General features: G+C 41.7%; 1 protein-coding gene across 1 annotated transcript; it reads left to right on the top strand.

The window, feature by feature from the left end:
* Positions 1-10,929: 10,929 nt before the first annotated feature.
* On the top strand, positions 10,930-19,797 carry LOC128967895 (dual specificity protein phosphatase 13-like). Its single transcript, XM_054382167.1, has 3 exons — positions 10,930-11,120; positions 11,801-12,021; positions 19,381-19,797. Exons 1-3 carry the CDS (start codon positions 10,930-10,932, stop codon positions 19,593-19,595), a joined length of 627 nt encoding a protein of 208 aa, XP_054238142.1. The 3' UTR covers positions 19,596-19,797.
* Positions 19,798-20,414: the final 617 nt, after the last annotated feature.

Here is a 20,414-nt window from a genome sequence, read left to right as displayed (position 1 = left end):
GCCCCAAAGGGGATACATATCCTGTTTCCTCTCTTCCAAATATTTCACCTGGCTTTGGGTTTCATTAAGAGGAATACACATTGCTTGAGTTTAGGCTCTGGTTTGTGCTTCCTGCTGACACTGCAGAGACTACAAGAGCCATGAAAGCTGAGTCTGACCTGGGAGCTCCAATTTTACTACAATAGCAAAGCAAATTAAATGGAGAGCATGTTAAGTGGGTTAGGTGATAGTTGTTGACCAACAAATCTTCACTAAGTTCCCACAACAAGCTGTGCCGCACCTCCAATGAAACTGGTATTTGTGTTGCCATCTGTGTTTCAGCTATTTCTCTATGAGGCCTAAAAGAAATTCAGACTTATTTTACATCTAATTAAAAATATAACACAATATTAATCCACCTTGTTCCATGCATGCACCCATTTTGGTGTAGGTGCATCATTCAAACAGCCGAAGTTCCATTCTGGTCACCACCAGTTATTTACCCCCCTAGTTTTGGCTAACTCTTTTATTTTTGCCAGTATCTCACAGAGACTTTGTTCACAGTTTTATGGTGACTTCCTGGATTACTGGTTTGCATTACCAAAGGCAAAGTCTGAGATCAATTCCTGGCACTGCTCTCCAGACATTTCAGCTCAAGAGCCACCAGCATGAACGCCAAGAGTTCATATGACTTTCACCTCCCCACAGCAAGGCCTGCACTCAGCATAACAGCAGCTTTTGCAGGATTAGAGCAAAACCCTTTTCTGATATTCATGCCTGACAGGGCCTCTGACAGCCTTCCCCACAGACCATTACTAAAAATACAACTCCACAGGTAAAGCTCAGGTGCTAAGCTATTCTGCTGTATAGGCTTTAAAAGCACTCTGCCCAATGAGCAATGGGCTTGGAGCAGACAGGTTTGACCAAAAAAAAAAGCGTCAGGGAAAGCAAGGGGAATTAAACAGCTCTACTGAGAGTTGCATAGAGAGTTACATACAGGATCTTCTGCCACAAACTGCTCACCCTAAAGGCAAGAATCAATTATAAGGTATTTGTCTTCTAAATATAAAGTACAATGGGAAGGTACATGCAGATAGAGCGTGAATGAAGGATTTAGCCTTCATTAACATTCTTTGTCAAATAATATTTGTGCTGACCAAACTATATGTTTGCCATGGAGATTGGTTGTTCTCCATACTGTATTGTCCTCAGAGTCACGTAACATTTGAAAACTGCAGATGGCACTTCACCTTTTCTGTATCAAAGAGAAAGCATTGATTACTTGGGTTCATGCAGCAACACCTCAGCACACAGGCTTTTACTGGTTCCCAGCACTTGGGCAGTGCAAAGCACCCACACCTTCACCTTCACAAGGCTGCCTCTTGTGTCCCAGGCAAGACTGCAGAGGGCAACCACAATAGCTGCGTTCTAATGCAATCTGAACTATTTTTGCTAGTGCTTAATTGGTTTCTATGCTCTAGATAAAAATGTGTTCTATTCTTTTTGTACCAGGTGATCTGTGGCATTTGGGGGCACGTATTTTTAACGGCTAGTTTGTTTTAGAAATATGGTAACAGTTCACCTAAAGGACAAATGCTTACAAATACCTGTAATCCCAAGAGCTAACACAATTCCTGGGAAATTCTAGACTTCAAATCATCTGTGCTACAGAATATAATGAGTTTCTGCTTTTTTTTCTCTTCAGCAGATGTAGCAGTGAGATTTTACAATGAGAAGAAAGCAATTTGCTTAGCTGACTTGGGATTTTATCTCCTTCTGTCGCATCTCTTAGACTCTACACACATCAGCAAGCAAGTCTTAGCTCTGCTCAGTCTCAGTCTGACCTCTGTACTAACTTGATTTATTTGGTTTAGTTCTCAAATAGTACATTACGTTATACCCCAAAGGGTCTGATTAGAACCGGCCAGCATTTTAATGATTTACGAGGGACATCTGGAACTGCAAGGGTAGCTTACGTGTTGTGTCACTGCTATAGAAGGAGTCTATATTGATCACACCAGCGTGCTCCAGGACAAGAGCGTGTCAAATTCCAATAAGCTTTAGTTCACAAACCTGATTTGACAGGTGGCCAAGCTTGCACTGAGACTGACCATAGTTCTGATGATGGGAATAAAACAGAACAGCTGGGTTGCTTCTAGCTATTGCATTGTGAGAGGATTTCTATTCCTTTCTCTCATTCTAGTTCTATATTGGAGTGCTTAAGGAGGTGTTTATCCTTCCCAGCTCTGTAGCCAGAAACATGGTCAACAGGAGCCTGCTATCAGCTCTGTGGTAAATCTTTCTGCCGGAAGATACTGGTGGGAAACAGAGGCTACTAAAACTATCCTTCCAAACCTCTGAGTCCTGCCACGGCTACCACATTGCTAGAAAGTTTCAGGTCAGAGAGGCAAGAGAAAGAAAGATGAAGAAACAGTTAGAAAGATAGTACCAGGTACCAGTGTTTGGCAGCACTCTGTCCCTGGGTTACTTCCCATCTCTGACTTGCAGAGAGATGTGGAAAAATTGTCCAACTTAACTTTACCACCTCCACTTATGCAGTGGGAACAGCAGCATCTTCCTCACAGGCTCACCATGAGACAACTATAAAACACATTCTATTGCTCAAGAACTGCAGCTGCCTACCTCCTGCTGTTTCCCATCTTCCTTCCTAGCAGGTTACTCAACCCTCCTGCTATGCCAGCATAGGGATATGTATCTGCTGTCTCGAATAAGTTGTGTAGCATAGAAATATCTTTGTGGTCCTGGTAGAGACCACAGAACAAGAACAAAGAGCAGAGAAGCTGTCAATACTTCCAAAGAAAACAGACACCACCCCCCCACCACTCCCCTCCCTCCTCTCACCTCCCTCTCCCCCCCCCCCCCCAAAAAAAAAGAAAAAAAGGCAATATATTGTTTTTAAGATAGAAGAACATACCAGAGCTAGTCACAGGGAAGAAGGGCTTTGCATTGTGCCATCCTTTTGGGTAAGTCCTTAGGGCAGAAGCCATCCGTTATTAATGATATTTTTTGCATTCTGAAGTCAGTAGTTTCAAGTGCTGAGATGGAGGACACTGCTATATTAGTTACCATTACAGTGGCCTTATTCACCTTCAGATATGACCTGCTAAACTCTGGTGGGAACACAGGACGCCAGGCTAAGGAACTGCATTACAACTGGGGTTGTATGCAAAGCACAGCACAGGAAATTGTTGGCCTCTGAACATTGCTGAAGCAAGAAACAAACATGACTTCTTCCTCAGATAATTTTGGAGGTGTCCTGGGAAAGTTAGATTAACTTAATGAAGATCAGCTCGATGAAGAGTATGCAGCCCTCTCTGCAGAGTCATGCTGTACTAACATCATGCACCACATGCTCTCTGCAACTGGAGGCTGCAAATATTGGTAAACCATTACTAAAAGTCATGAAAAAAGCAGCCAGGATGTGTGTTGTTTGGGAACGGTGAAGGCTTTGGAGTGGTTGTACCAAAACACCAGTGTCAGCCAGACAAGCCAGTTGGTTGCTAGCAGCTCCAAGAAGAAATCCAAGTAGCACACGTTACTCTTGATTTAGAGCAAGCTGCATCAACTTGCCAGCTTGTCTTTCAGAAATATTTCCTCCTTTGAGTTCTCAGTAATCTTCTGAAAGTTCTTCCAGAAGCAAAAACTGAGTTTACCCATTCAGAGTATGCTGCCTTTTGCACAGGACAAGTCATTGCTGGAGGCAATGTAACAACTCTTGTGAATGGGAGAAGAGTAAGCCTTAACACAGAAGAACTGAATCTCAGGCAAGCGCTTGTCTTCAAGCGGGAGCATGGCAATAACAAGAGTGTCTTATGAATGTGGCACACCCAAGAGCTGTTCAGTACTACAATACTGCAGGTTGGGATTTTTATTTCATCAAAAGGGAGTGAAAAATGTCAGTACTGAATGGAGGAAGGAGTTACAGACTGTTAGAACCAATGATTGGTCAAGTCTGATGGCTGAACTCCATTGCAGAAGAAGATACTAGCAACAATGTTTGATGTAGGGCAGTAGCCTGGCAGGGAGCTAGAGAGACACTCAAATATGGGCATACAGTCACAGTGACAAATAGCATGAAGATGTGGTAGACACTGCCTTTGGCTTACATGCAGTGTGTTCGATTCTCTACCAGATCAGGTTGGGTTAATGGCACAAGGATGCACTTGGCGGCTGAGAGCACAGGAGTGCGAGGGGCTCCAGAGGGCCCAATTTTGCAGCTGAACTTCTGTGCTAACAGCCAAAAGCCCTGCATCTTTGCTGGGACTAGGGCAGGAGGGGAACTGACTTTCCTTTGCTTGCTTGCCAAGAGCCAAGTTCAGGTCCTTAGAGCTTTACAGTGCTTTAGCTCCAGCTGATGACTTCATGAACACCTAGTGTCAGGAGGAACACAGCTCCCTGCACAGCTTTAAATGTTTGTGTTTCCCTACATATGCCGATGACATCACCGACACCTGAGGGCCTGAACTCTGGTCTTGGCAGGTAGAAGCCAGGGTTCTTGCTCTCAATGCACATGTATGTAATAATTGCTAGATGGCTGTAATTAAATGACTGTAAAGCACCACCTAAAATGCACTAGTAATAAATTCTTAATGGCTTATACTATAACAAGAAGTTTCAAAAAAAAAAAAAACCAAAATCAAAAAAACCTCTGTAACATGCAGATTGTTAACAGTGCCTGAGCCCATTTAATGCACAGCCTTAAGTAGGTACAATGTGCGCTATTAAAATGGCATGTAAAATTTTTAACTAGTAAATAAAAGGTCCAATTCAGCAACAAAATATACCTAAGCTTCAGTGGTGAAGAAGCCACAGAAAAGCTTGGGGTGGATGAGCTATTTCCTTTTCTTATCTCTGTAGTCCTTTTAGTGGTGTTATCTATCAGCCACGATTTCTGTAAAGCATGCTCTCTGTGGCCAGCCCTGTCTAGTGCAGACTCAGAAACGTGGTTAGGATCCCATTTATATTACGAAAATGTGATTGGGTCCAGAAAAGCCTTGGTTTTGTATTCTGTGAAGAAGGAGCAGTCAGGGAAAATCCATTTAGTTGCCCCTTTTTTCACTTCTCTTTTATCCAGTCAAAGCTGGATAATAGCTCTACAAAGAGTATTTCCTGTGGTAAAGAATAAAATACACATGCAAGATCTAGAAAAATTAGCAAAATCAGGAGGTAGCCAGTTTTTTGCACATTTGGTACAACTCTGCTGCATGTGAAAGGATGGCTGCTTCTGTCTAGCCACCATCAGGAATCACACATGGTCAGTAAATACAAGTGTATTAACCAGCTGGTGACAAGAGAATATTTTATGCTACCATTACAGACAAAAAAAGAGGCCATCCTGCTTTAGGGCCTGCATGCCTATGCACATCCAGAAACAGTCAAGATCATCAGGTCTGAGCCATGATGACTGCCCCACAGACTTGCTATGAAAAGATTACACATTTTTGAGGCTTCTGAGGCCTGGCAACTCATAGCATCAGTGGAAGCTGCACCAAATTTAGCATATTTGAGAAACAGGATGGGTTGATTAATTTCTTCTTTGCAAAGAAATGTCACTGCTAATTTCCCTGGATGTCACACTGGGACAGAGCAGACATGTCACAATCTCACTCCAGTTATGACAGAAAATTTGGTACTAGTGTACTACTGAGGGGAAAAAAAAAAACAACAGGAAGTTTTCCTCTTCCATGTGCAGTTCAAAGCTATCCAATACAGAGGCTAATTTAGTTTGTCTGCTCCTCAACATAGGCTCTGCTACCTACTTAAATGGATTTTGCCAAGTCACACCAAGTGGGTGCCTTACCCTATATGTATGGCTGGGTTAAAGTTGTAGGTCTGGAAGCTCCTACTAAATTTGGAAGTGCTGTTCAGATTACATCCTCCAGCTGCTGGAGAGATTTTCTTACAAACAGTTGGCTACTCAAATACCTCATGCCTCCCTGGAAACTGCCTCCATCTCAGCTTTCAAGTTCAGCCAGCCTTACCTCAGCCACTGCTGTATTTGTTTCATACCATCTATATCCCACAGCGCTCCTAGCAATTGATAAATTATGGCTCCATTGAGACTATTGGGTTAAACACCAAGAAAGTAAGAATGATGACAGTAATACTTGTCATTTGTGTGGAGATATGGCAACACAAGACTCTCTCTCAAACATATGTTATCTTGGAGGAATCATTCCAAGGGATAGGCTTTCTAAGAAACAGTTATGACTTTTGAATACATGACAGGCATGACCTTGACACAACCTGCTTTGGCCAAACACTGGGCTTCAGCCTGGTCTTGTACCACCACAAATCAGTCTATTTGAAGTGCAGTCAGACTGGTATCTCTACTGACATGACAAGGTTGTAGCACACACCAGCCTGAGAAAGAAAGGAAAAAAAAACAACACCACAAAACTAAAACCCAGGATGTAGAGCACTTTCTTCTGAGGACTTAAAAATTCAGAAATATTTTTACAGGAAAATGTCTATGTTCCACTTGTACACAAAAGCCAATACAATGCCTAGGATGATTAAAATACATAATTGAAATGAGAGCACTGATGTCTTTACATTATACTGAAATTCCTCTTTTATCTTGGTATTGGAAAATGCAAGGAAAAGCAGAGGATAATACAGGCTTTCTACTAACTATTCTAGGCACAAGAGTTGTTTTTTCCTCCTGATTTCACAGCCTCATGCTGCAGGGTTTTGTGCCACCCTTTCCCAGCCTTCACACCATCCTCTAAGCTAGATCTTGGACCAATGTGATGTCAAATTACCAAATTACACTGACTTTTGATTTTTTTTTCTTATTTAATTAAATACTGTGGTGCTGGAGAAATCGGATCAAAGGCGGCACATGTTTCCAAAGACTGAGACATATGTCAAGGGATATCTGTCTCTAAAGGCCCTTTTCTCAGCATGGCACTGAACAGCACTAATTATGTTACAGATAAAGCTGCATTCACTGAATTAATTGAAAAACAATCAAAATGTCCACAGTATATGCAGTCCACAGGGGCGTTCACTGTTGGGAAGAGAGGAAGCCTACATCTAGGAATGAGACCTCTCACAGGACTACTCTTCTTTCTTCTTGGGATAGTCTATATACAGGGAACCATTGACCTGGCCATTCTCATAGTCCAGCTGCAGCAAAGACACTAAATGGGTTTCCAGAAAGGCAGCTACAGATGCAGACATCATGTGGTTTCAGGTACAGCCTGTCTCATAATCTAGATCACCAGGATGACCTTCTGCTCTACAACAGGCCTCTGTATTTCTCATGCTAGTCATAATTAAGAAAATAATAATAAATAATTAATAATAATAAATAATAATAAATAAGAAAATTCTGTTACACAGCTCAGATACAATTACAATTGTACTCAAAACTAATTCAAAATTATCTAAATATAATGGTAAAATTTCTCTTATGTGATTGAATAATTAGTGTAGTACAACTCCAGCAGGGCAAACATCAGGAATATTTCATAGAATCATAGAATTACAGAATCATAGAATCAGTCAGGGTTGGAAGGGACCACAAGGATCATCTAGTTCCAACCCCCTGCCATGGGGGGGGTTATTCAGAAACTGGTACTTTAAAATTATATTGCTCATTCATATGACACATATCACAGAAAGATCCACTATAAAAAGCACATATAGAGGAATTGAGCTGAGAATCATTAAAAGTATATTTTTAAATATGTATGTATATATGTAATAATTTTCACTCTAATTTGTTTTAATCTGTTCATGCTTCTTATAAAATGTTACACAAAATTTTAATGATAGCATTGTAAGCATTGTGTTTTTTTTAATATGTGCATTTCAGCAAGTGACACTTGCATGTATGAAGTTAGTGAGTTAAAATGTTAGATTGATGCTAGAACTGAGCAGTCATTTATTTGGGGAAAAAAAGTTTTCCTGTCTGTACATTTTCTGTGGAAAGCTTTTTTCTTTTCTTCAGTGTATTCATTATTCAACACATCAGTTGAACAACGCAGACTTCTCTGCTTTTGAATCATTCACAGTCTGTTAGTTCCAATTATTTAACATTTCAAATTTGAACTCCAGTTCTTCCTTTTTATTGGACAGAGTTTACCTGAACTGATGCTGTTCTCCATTAGAAAAAATGTGACCAGATGAAGATGGAGTAAGTTTTGTTTACAGCATGAGCAATTCATGTCTGTACTTAACAGGAAGAAATTTCTTAGCTATGATACAACATGAATGTGAGCACAAACTGAGTGTCTTCTTAGGGTAATTCTGAAGAAACACACCCATCTGATAAAGACCAATATTCTACATTTTTTGAAATTCATTTAGCACGTGCTACATACTTTTGCCAAGCCTACGCAGTTATGGTCACTTCTAGAAAGACAACTTTATAATAACAATAGTAAAAAACTCTGAAGAAGAACTTCTTGTAAGTTATGCTATGCTTCAGTTATATGCCCAGCTGTTACAGGGATGGAGTTATGGACCTGGAAAACATAGCTCCCAGAAGAGCTGTGCAAATGAGTTGCTACCTGTTCTTCCCCATCTTAATGGCAGCCTGAATGATGCAGCATTACCAGGACTTTTGGTTAGTGCCCTGTAATTCTCTGCTCCTGTGAGGCTTAGGAAAGCAAGGCTGACAGAAGCCTTCAGTCCTCTGAGGCCAGATAATATAAAAATTGAAATATTTATACAGTGGAGAGAGCAAGAGGAAGAGATAACAGTCAGTACTAAATAAGAAAACAAAACCCAAAAAACAACCAGTTGAAAGCAACTTCATAGGGAGTAAGAAGTGCCCTAGAGTGGTCATTAGCCACACTGCTGAGAATGAGATACATCAAAAAAGAGGAATATTTGCTGCAGATATTATGAGGTGGGAAGGATTGGGGAAGGCTATTATTTTTGAAAGTATTTAATGAACTGGCAGGTAGCCCTGTGGTCAGGACATAAGAAATGCAAGTCCCATTTCTGTGGCAGACTTCCTGTGTGGCTTCAGAGAAGTCAGTGTGGGTGTCTGAGATCATCAGTGGGAGCCAGGTAAATCTGGCACAGGGGGCACCAGGGAGGTCAGTATTAAAGAAGCTGTTGCTTCCTCTTGCATAAGCCATACAAAATGGGCAAAAACATTTGCTTTTTTTTTCACAGTAAAAGCTGCACTGGAGGAGATATGCACATTTGGGAAGGGAGCACATTCCACAGTGGAGCTCTTTGTAATACAAACAATACAAGACCATCCCTAGGAATTCATTATTCAAGAGGACCAACTCAACCAGTATTCAAGAGGACAAGGCTGCCTGTGAAGGTAGCAGAAGGTGTAGTGAAATAACAGAGGGCCTTTCTTGGCAGCTGGGTGGTAAGGCAATTTACTGAAAGCACAGCAGAAGAGTGGCTTCTAGTCAATGTTCAGTGGCCTAAAACTGACACAACAGTCAGTACTGCCCTCCTGTGTTTCTGTGGACATTTTAGGGACTTAGTTGCTCCATTTCTCCTTCATCAAAACAGTGGATTAATATTCAAGTGCAATAGAGATGTTCAGCAGAAAGACAGGTTTCAGGTTTGCTGTCCTGGACTGCTGTATCTCAAATGACTCTTCTAATTTTTTATGCAAAAGACATTCAGTAGGCAGTGCCAAAACAGGGCTTTGACTCACTGACTACAACTTCACCCATGTCCTAGACAGCTGCATGAGTTGACAGACTTTGTAATATCTCTGTAATGCTTGTCTAAATTTTAAAACACAGAAGTATATATTTTTAATATTTTCTTAAAACAAAACTCTAGTAAAAATATAATTTCTATTCCCCTCTTAAAAATTCCTCCCAACAGTTCAAACTTATAGCTAGCACAAGGACTACTAATACAAAAGAAACACATCACATGAGAACAGAATAATTCCAGAGATAAACTGATGCTGGAAAAGTGTTTCCTCTTGTAACTGAAGTATTTACTTCAAATTAGAAATGGGAGAGTTCTTGGAGAGGGCAAGAGGAGAGGAATGAAAATGAAACAACTTAGTGAAAAAATATGTATGAATGGCAGCTGGAATCACTATAATTTACTCATTCAGATTTTTTCTACCATGAACATTGTTATGAGGACAAAAAGTGAGGCTGGTAACTACGATTAAAAAGAACCAAAATACTCCTCACAGAGTTCCCCCTGTCAAAGCTGGCAAGTGAGTAAGATTTTGCACAACCAATTCTGTTCAGCTTCACTCAGTTTGTTAAGCAAATTACAAAAGACAAATCAGATAATGTATAAGGAAGCTCTGGTTACATGGTTAAAGGGAAAGCTTGGCATACCAAGTAAGCAACATGTTTCTATATACCCACTGAGTCGTTACATCTACAGAATTACATTTTATGCAGCACTACCTCTTTCCATAGAAAGCAGAACTCTCCTGCTGGCAGATCAAGATCTGGGCTGTTTCATTGTAGTAATAAGTGTCTAGAATTCCTGACAGTAGTATGAACTTTCCTGCTTCCTATAAGAAAATGAACAAACAAAATCTTTAAAAATATAGTCATGATATTTTAATCAACTGTTTTGACATACCTATAAAAAAGGGTTGAGCAGTCCATTCAAAATAAGTCTACTGAGACCCAGTTGTTCGCAAAAGCTTTCGCTTCCAATTTACCATAACAATAAAAAACTTTATTTTAGAAATACAGGCTTTCAAATCATTGCCTGAATCACAACACAAGACTGAGAGCCACTGGACTGTCATTGTTTAGCTTGCACCAGTATTCCCAAGTCCAGTCACGGCCTCTGCTGTGACAAGCCGTTCAGTGAACACACACGAAGCGGAGTTATCTGCCCCAAAAAGCTTACTACTGTAACCGCGGGCAAGCTCTGTGAGGGAGTAAGGGAATGTGAGATGAAGAGAGGACAAGCACAGAAATGCCTCTGGCTGGTAGTGAATGTCTGCCTTCCACTTTTAGGATGGCCTGGGACTGCTTGTGCAGCAGGGACTTACTGCGCCCGAAGATACGAAGCGCCTCAATGGGGCCGGCTGGCAGCCAGCGCAGCGCCAGAACACCCACCCTGGAGGAGCTGCGGCGCCTGCTCTGGACACGCACACTGCCCATGGGCCATGCGGATGAAGTCTGGCCAAACCTTTACGTGGGAGACCTGTAAGAGAGGGAAGGGTTAAAGGCACTAATGTAACTCTTAGCCCCCATCCTACTTCCTCCAAATGTTCCATTCTTAATTTAAAAACAGAGAGCTAGGCCCTAATTTGGGGACCCCTCACAGGACATCTAAGTGTTGAGCAAGGCTGAACTGTGCATAGGATGCTGTAGGATAGAGAAAAGGCATCTTAAATATCTGACAAGAATATTCCCCCTCCTGATTTCTCTTCCTGCATTAGTACAGGTTTCCCACACTGAAAGAGCCTGGTGGGGCCATGGCTTCAGTCCTGCAGGCAGTTATGCCAGAGCTAGGTAAAGCGGAATCAACTGCCTTTTCTCCTCACATTGCTAGATAGCATCAGTCCCCTGGACTGACAGATACTCAGCAGAAGTGACTTGGTGAGAAAGCAAACCAGATATCACCACCACTTTTTATTTTTCATCAGCTGATAAGAACAACCTAAACTGATGTTTGGAAGAAAAGTGCAAGAAGTTCAAAATGCAGTCTGCTACCAGTTAATTCTCTGTCTTGAAGCATTTAGGTGGACACTTCGGATCTGTTCAACCTGTCAGAAAAGAGCTGCTACAACTTTATGCAGTTTTAACAAACTGCACCACCAGCAGCATGTTGTGCCCCATATTGCAGTGCAGCAGGTGAATGTAACCCACAGTCCTTCTTCTAGGCACATCGCTCGTGACAAAGTGCAGCTGAGCCAAATGGGCATCTCCCATGTAGTGGATGCTGCTGCTGGGCGATTTCACATTGACACCGGACCCAAGTTCTACAAAGACTTGTCTGTGGATTACTATGGAGTAGAAGCAAAGGACAACCCAAACTTTGATCTCAGCATTTACTTCTACCCAGTTGCTCAATACATAAAAGCAGCACTGAGTTCCCCAAGAGGTAACAGACCATCTGTGCATGTTGTATATTTTCTGTGTAGGAGCAAAGTAAGGCAAGTTATCAAATAGTATATGGCATATACCAACCTTCTACAGAGGTTGCAGGAGCATGCCTACCTCCTGAAACAGCACCAAGCAGCACCATGCCTACCTCCTAAAACAGGGAAGGATGAACTGAACAGGCTTTCAAAAGGATTTTTCCTATGCCTAGTGCTATTCATTAGCAAAAGACAAAATAGCAAGCATTCTTTATTACCTACAGGGACACAGCGACCTGGGAGGTGGCACACATGTTTGACCTTTTCAAATTACTGATAGAGTTTAAAACAAAAGCGGGGATAAAGTAAAAAGACAAGGGAAAGCATCATATTTGAGTAAGAAGAATCAACTATAATGCCACAATCTGTGCAAGTCCTACAAACACAGGATAGGGAAGAGCTTGCTGAGAAGCAGTTCTGTAGAAGAGAGCCTAAGCAACACCACCAGCCAGGAGATAATGTCATGCTGTTGCTAGGAGGAGTATAACCATGACATTGGAAGATAATCACTAAAATCTTTGAACTCACTAAACACAAACCAGGTACAATGCCAGGAGCCTGGGGCTTGTGGGGGATCATTAAGGACAAACCTTTACAAAACCAAGACTCCACTGTGTCACAAAACCCACTCAAAATGCCCACTCAAAAGTGGGCATTTATTAAGAGAACATTCGTACGCTCAACAAATTGTTTTGCTTGCATCATGGTGAGCTTTAACACCAATGAGTGTCCTAAAATACTAACTACCCAGCCTAATTATATACAGCTAGCAGATCTGATCCACATGATACAAACTATGAAAAGGGGAAACAGTAACTGAAAATAGTGTGCCTCATAGTAAATAGTAAATGCTAGATACCTCAGCATTTACTTCTGTTTGGAGAGTTTGATCCATCCTGTTAGGAAGAATTTGTCTTTGTGCAACCACTAACATATTTGGGGAATCTAGATCTGCACTTATTTCTACTACAGCCCATGCTACTTACAATTGAAGTCATTACTGATGATGCTCCAGAGAAAGGCAAGATCCATGCATGTGTACAAAAAACCCCCAAAGTTCCAAATCAACTGCCAAAAGAAAAAAAATGTCAGGTGAATCATGATGGCTATAAAAGCAAACAAACCCAGTGCTTTACAAGATCACAGAACTGCAGAATCACAGAATGGTAGGGGTTGGAAGGGATCTCTGGAGATCATCTAGACAGCTCCCCTGTTAACAGAGGTACACCTAGAGCAGGGTTGCACAGGAATGTGTCCAGGTAGATTTTGAAAATCTCCAGAGAAGGAGACACCACAACCTCTCTGGGCAGCTTGTTCTAGTTCTCCATCACCCTCAAAGTAAAGAAGATTCTCTTTAAGTTCAAATGAAACCTCCTGTGTTCCAGTTTGCAACCTTTTCCCCTTGCCCTATCACTGGGTACCACTGAGAAGAGCCCAGCCCCACCCTTGTGATCTCCACCCCTTAGGTATTTATAAGCACTGATAAATCCCCTCTCAGTCTTCTCTTCTCCAGGCTAAAGAGCTCCAGGTCTCTCAGCCTCTCCTTGTAAGACAGATGCTCCAGTCCCCTAATCATCTTTGTGGCTCTCCATTGGACTCATTTCAGTAGTTCCCTGTCTTGCTTTAACTGGGGAGCTCAGAACTGGACACAATAGTTCAGGTGTGGCCTCACCAGGGCAAAGCATGGGGGTAGGAGAACCTCTCTTGACCTGCTGGCCATGCTCTTTTTAATGTACCCCAGGATACCACTGGCCTTCTTGGACATAAAGGCACATTGCTGGCTCAAGGTGAATTTGTCCACCAGAACTCTCAGGTCCTTTTCCACAGGGCTGCTTTTCCAGTAGGTCAACCCCTAGACCTGTACTGGTGCATGAGATTATTCTTCCCCAGGTGCAGGACTCCATACTTGCCTTTGCTGAACTTCATGAGGTTCCCCTCAGCCCAACTCTCCAGCTTGTTCATGTCAATGCATGCCAAATACTGGAAGTTATGAATGCAGAACAAGTTAGATCTCAAGGCAAACACAACAAACTCAGTGTACAGAGTGTGTATTTACCCCCACTCCCATGCTATTATATACTGCTTACTGAACTCCATATGGAAACAGGGTTCTGGGAATAGCGATGAGGTGAAATTCAGTCATATGCAGTCCAGCTGTTGCTGACATTCATAATTTTAAGGGAAGTGCAACAGTTTAGGAAATATATAAACAAGACGTTCTGGAAGCATAATTTCCTAAGAAATTTAGCAGTTAAATATCCATGATCTGTGCAGAGATGAGACAAGGGAGGGAGTTATTATTCACATCATTTAGAAGAGAAAAAACAGCATTTATTATAGGCAGTGATGCTCAACAAAAAATTATATCTGTTCTTATTAAGTTCAGGATGTAAAAAAGTACCTCTGACTGAAAAGTCATTTAGGGTTGCTGCTTAACTACTACAAGTGAATTCAACATCTTTTTTTAAATGAAATTGAATACTTCTTTCCACCTGGGAGGATAAAAGTTAAAATTATATGAATCACAAACATATTTAAAACTATGAATCAAATATTGATTAAGTAAGAACTGTTACTCCCATCATGCTGAACAAAAATTATGATGCTTTACACCAGAAGTCCAGAAAACAGTGTGGACAGATTTATTCCAGATTTTTGGCTGAACCAACTTTGTTGGCTGAACCAACTTTGTCTTTGGTCATGTAAGGAATTTATTATTAAGCCATTTGCTTCAAACCCAGAGTATGAGCAAGAGGTAGCAGGAGAGTGTGCACTTACATGCTCCTAATTGGGATCTATTCCTCTCACAGTGGTTAATGGCTGCCTCACACCCTTGAATTACATCCTTCATCATCTTTGACATATAGATTAAAATATACATGCACTACTACTGCAGCCATGCCATACAGATGTTATTTTATGAACCTTGCTTTCTTAGCTGCCTTTGCTTCAGCATAGCCCTGCTATTCCTTTGCCCATGTGTGGGAAGGGTCAGCCAAGAGCAAGCGGATGCACAATCTGCCCCCTCCTCTGCAAGTCAAAACACGGTGTCATGGAATTGCTGGCCTCCTCCCTAATGTTCAAGGAGTAACACCTTGAATATCAGCCTTGCTGCCTGGCATGGCCATCTTTACAATTTGCATTTTTCAGCTAAACCCAAGTGTAAATCAACAGAGTTTGGTAAAGTCTAGCAGAAGAGGGAGGCAAAGAGAACTCAAGGGCACAGATGAAAGCATGCCATGAAAACTGCTAAACCAACACCTGCAGAGAGAAAAATTCCCAAGCAAAGAGCTTCTCCTTTTATTAACCTCCAAACATGCTTAAAACAGGCAGGTTAAAAATCATCCATTAGCTTCCTGAAATGGCAAGCCTTCTCAAGGGCATTTCCATTCTTTTGCTTCACTAGAGCAAACGAAAAAGCTAGACTCCCTCTCCTGCCTTCTGGTGGTGGTGGATATTGAAGAAGCTTGATTTAGGAAAAAAGGTCCTCTCTCTTTACTGTGCCATAGGTGCATTATACACATCAGTTTGACCTCCCACTCCCCAGCAGATGAGAGCCCATACCTGTTCCAGGAAGTGTGGGAAGAAGGAACACACCACCAGTTAAAGCTCTCTGTAGGCTTTTTGCTGTTTTCAGTTGTGACAAAATAGACACTTGATTAATCAAGAAACAGTCAATTGATTCTGCACCTGGGTATAGGACAGTAGCTAAACGCAACAGGAGATGAGAAAACCATCATGGAGTGGGAAGAGCCCCTGGGCCCACTAGCCCAGCTGAGCTCTCCTCCTGGTGAGTAGCATAATTCTACTGGATTCAATGGAGCAAGGGCAGCTGGGATGTACACTCCAGGTGGCAGATCTGCAGCCTGGTCTTAAGCCAAACTGAATCCATCCTGCAAGAAAGCAAGGGCTAGTTCAGGACATTTAGCTCAGTTAATGATGAATAGCAAAAGGACAATAAGATATTATGTGATTTAGTGACTGATTTGTTCAACAACATTGAATTTCCCAACTTGAATTTGGCCAAAAAAATTGAATGTGTGAGCTTTGTCCTAGTGCAAACTCTTTGATGTCAGTAGAGTTACAGCAGGCATGAGCTGGATATAATATCCATAATCTGTTGTTAAAAACTAAGTGTTATTGTTCTGCACAAATCCCAGCCAGATGACAGTTATTGTCTGCCTCTGCAAAAAGTAGCTTGAGATGTGCGGTGCAACATTTCAAATAAGGATTGCAAGATTTAATAATGCCAGAAGCTAAGTGCCCCCACTTCTCCCCAGTTAATCCCATTATTCCTAAGGGATCCTGTTACACGCTCAGAGAGAAGGTTGCAACATGGCCCTCTAATGTGGGATCAGGCCAGCTTCTCTGCGCGCTTTATGTTAAAAACAAACAGGATGAAAGAGAGTTGGAGGATGTCAGCTCGTGGCATGTGGTACAGAAGACCTGGTTATGACCTTGCCCACCCTATGTCAGGAGTGTGCACTGCAACTGCCTCTGAAAATTCTGTTTTGCCAGGCTGGGGTCCAGCAGCCACACAGGAATCTGAGCCTTGGTGCTGGGACAGTGCATCTCAGCTGCCTCCTGTGAGAGACTGATGCAACTGATGCTGTTGTCAAGCCCACTAGTCAAATACAGTATATCATGGTGGATTCAGAGTGTCACTTAACGCTTTTACAGCTACCTCTAAGACACAAGGGTCTGAGCCTGTAAACAGAACCAAACAGCAACACAGCTTTTGTTTCCTGACTCAAGTTTAACATTCAATTAATTTGTTTGCTACAAATAATCACATAGTAAATTCAATCTGATTTCATCAAAGCAATTTTACATTAATTAAATCATTTCACATGACTGACTTATCTGCAACAAACAGTCATTTTATTGCCAGCATACCGGCATTTCTCATAGCCTCTGAGTGATGAAACACAGGCTAACAACGTGGAACAGACATTGCACACGTAAAAGAGGTAAGGTACCTGCATCCTCCTGCAGACAAGTGTATTAGAGAGCCATTCAGATTAGGTCCAAGATCAGTAGTAGCTGGGACTTCCTTCTAAACCTAGTTACTGATCTAGAAGGACTCTTTTGAAGTGCAGATAAGCCAGAGAAGCAGCAACGAAAATTCAATGTATTCTTACTATCTACCTCCACCCCTCAGAAAGAGTTTGATATAAGATGATACAGAGCCCGCCTGTAGAAATGCCAGACACCTAGAATTTGTTTTGCTTTCTGTGCCCCCAACAAAGCCACATCAGGCAACATTTAATAGCAGCATCCATACCTGTGCTTAACTCAATCTTCACTTCCAGAGTGCGGGTGGGGCTGAACATTCTCCAAGGCAGAAGGCTCCATCTAGGTAGCAAAAAAAACAGATCCAAGAACAGTTTTACAGAAATTAGGTTCAGAACAGCAAGTCTCCTGTCCCTCATCCAATATCTGGCTAAATTCAGATGGATTTTCAAAATATTTAGTGATTCCAAACGAAATCCAAACACAAGGCCGTCTGATTTTGTTTGGTTGATTTCACCCTTTCCCAGTGAAGTTCAAATAATAAACGTAAGATCTTTTAATTTTACAGTGTTAGTAGCCTAGTATAGAAAAAAAAAAAAAGGCAGTTATGGTTCCAAGAAAACTTTTAGGCTTCTGTTACCTAGGGTGTGTGTTAGGGTGACTGCATGGATTTCACCAGTTCTTGCCACTATGTTGCAGTTATGCCTACTGCAAACTACTGCAGCACGAATTTTCCAAAGACAGGTTGGCCTTTGCCTTACTTGCAGTATAAAAAATTGTAAAGATAAATTCATGGTAAAGAGAAATTGTGCCCCTGACTCCTCTGAAAATCTCAGACGTCGGTTATTTGGACCTGGAGTGCCTTCACTGGGGAAGAAAATACAACATATATAACCCACAAGGTTGGTGTGAAGGATAACGATAATGCAAGCACACTGAAAACAAAAGGGGTGCACAGCATTTCTCTATATTCCCATAAAAAGTAGGGCTTCACTTCCAAGAATCCCCATGGAATTAATGGAATTGACAGATAATGTAATTTAACTGGAATAATGTCATCAGCGTCTCAGTAAATTCTGTGAATATGTTATTTGAATGAGAAAACACAAGTAGATATCACTTGATCTTTTAATTCTGCAAATCTGACATTATGTTGGAAAAACCTCTTCCTTCCCCCAAAGGTTTTGATGCCCAGTCCAAGCCTGCTGTCACTAGGGCTATTTTCACCTCTTCCTTTACTTGTACTGAAGACATGCCTAGCTCAGAAATCTGGGCTGAGCTCGGATTTCTCATGCCAGGATAATGAAAGGTGGCTGTGTCACATTATGGAATTCAACACCTCTCAACTTGCTGGCCAAAGCAGGTCTTTACAACACATGGTCATGCTCTCTGAGCATGTGGCTATGCCATCATCATTAGTCAGAACTGTATGGTTGCTAAATAAGTACTCTGTCACAAACAAAAGGGGATTCAAGATGAAAAGCTGTTCACAAAGTACCCAAAATTAACACCCAGGGAGCTGAGGGCAATCAGTCTGAGGTTTTTGGCTGGATCTCGGTTCATCATGCAACAAGGATATTTTTATCTGGCTCCCTAGTAATAGAGAAACTAAGATGCTTGTAAGCACAAATAAAACAAAAGGCCTGCCCTTTCTACCCCTCCTTACATTTTACAGAGAAGCAGCATCTGAGATATTTAATTCTCTCTGCAAAGGAGAAAAAAAAAAAACAGTCAACAACTTTTTTAGCTGTCTTTATCCCCTTGATGGGAGACAAAGTTCTCCATGAGGTGGTCAAGAAGTTCAAATCTGATTATAATCACTGTTTACTTCAATAATGCCCAATTGCTGAGCCATGGTCTCTGTGAAAAGACTAGACCTCACTGAAATTTTCCAGGCTTGGTTATAACTGAGTAGAACAAGAGAACTTTTGTGGATTTTTTTTCTCCAATATGAAATTTCTTATTGATTCATACCATGAAAAGTGTGAAAGTTGAAGTATCTTATAATATTCTCAAGATGCAAGCTTTCAAGTTCCAGAATGAGCTCTTCACATCCAGAGAGAAAGTCCTACAAACCTGATTTTTTTTAATCTCAAAGCAATCCTTTTGAAAAAAAATTCCTTTCATTTCACATAATTTAAAAGAATATTATCTCCTTCCAGCATGGGTCAAAGACTCACATTAAAAACCCAGGAAGCAGTCATGATACAGCAATTGCATTTCTCAGCACCACTTCCATCTCTGCTCCAGCATGATAAACCCCAGCATTTGGGCTCCTGGATAACTGCATCTGTCTCTCCTTCTCCCAGGCAAAGTGCTAGTTCACTGTGCAATGGGAATCAGTCGATCTGCGGCGCTTGTCCTTGCTTTCTTGATGATCTGTGAAAACATGACCCTCGCTGATGCGATTCAGACTGTGCGTTCACACAGAGGGATTTGCCCCAACTCTGGCTTCCTCAAGCAGCTATGGGAGTTGGACCTCCAGTTAGGAAGAGGTAAAGGCAGAGGAGCAGAGGCCTGCTAGTGCCAAGGAGGCATTCCTGGCAGCAGACCAAGAGATGCTGCCCTCACTGAAGACAGTGCAAGGATGCTGTCAGGACTGCTTTGTAGCTTAACTGAGAAACTCCTTGGGAAATGGCTGAGCACAAGCAAGCTGGTGGAGTTGAATGTGTATTTTTTGGATCGCACCACTAATTGGAAAGAAAATGAAATAAAGACAGATTCAAACTGGCAGTTTTGTCCACCTGGGCCTGTTTATTTAACTACCTGTTGGAGAGGGCATAGGGAGCAGTTTGATTTTCATGCAGGATTAAAAGGCAGAAGCACAGTCAACTTGAAAAAGCCTTTTTACTTGCTTATAATTGTATTTATATGGCAAGAGGGAAAATGGCTAAACTAGTAAAAAGAAAAAGAAAGCATGAGGTTTTTTTAAGTAAATCTTTAACATTTCACATCCAGCTGGCATAGGGTGAGACTTCAAGTTTTGCAAGCTGACATGCTCCTTTAGTCTGACATTGTGACACCAGTCATAATCCAACTCAGACCTTGGGCTCCCTCTATTATAAGCTACAGAGGCTCTTGCTGGGACCTTCTCAAGTCCTTTTAGGTTGACATGTATGGCAAACACTCAGAACTTAAAACAGACCATGAAATCCTGAGGATCTGATACTGGAGGTCCGAGCTAGATGCTGTACCCTAGGGCATGGCTACTGACTGCCTCACTGCTGGTCAGAGGGAAGGGAGGTGTAAAGCAATGGGGACACTCAGAGCACACTTGCCTGTTGGTGCACTTCAGAGCAGCAGCAGTACCAACCAGAAATAACCTCCTCTTGGATTGCAACAT

This window comes from Indicator indicator, chromosome 7 (genome assembly GCF_027791375.1).
Source record: "Indicator indicator isolate 239-I01 chromosome 7, UM_Iind_1.1, whole genome shotgun sequence".
NCBI lineage: Eukaryota > Metazoa > Chordata > Aves > Piciformes > Indicatoridae > Indicator > Indicator indicator.
This window is presented reverse-complemented; position numbering and strand designations above follow the sequence as displayed.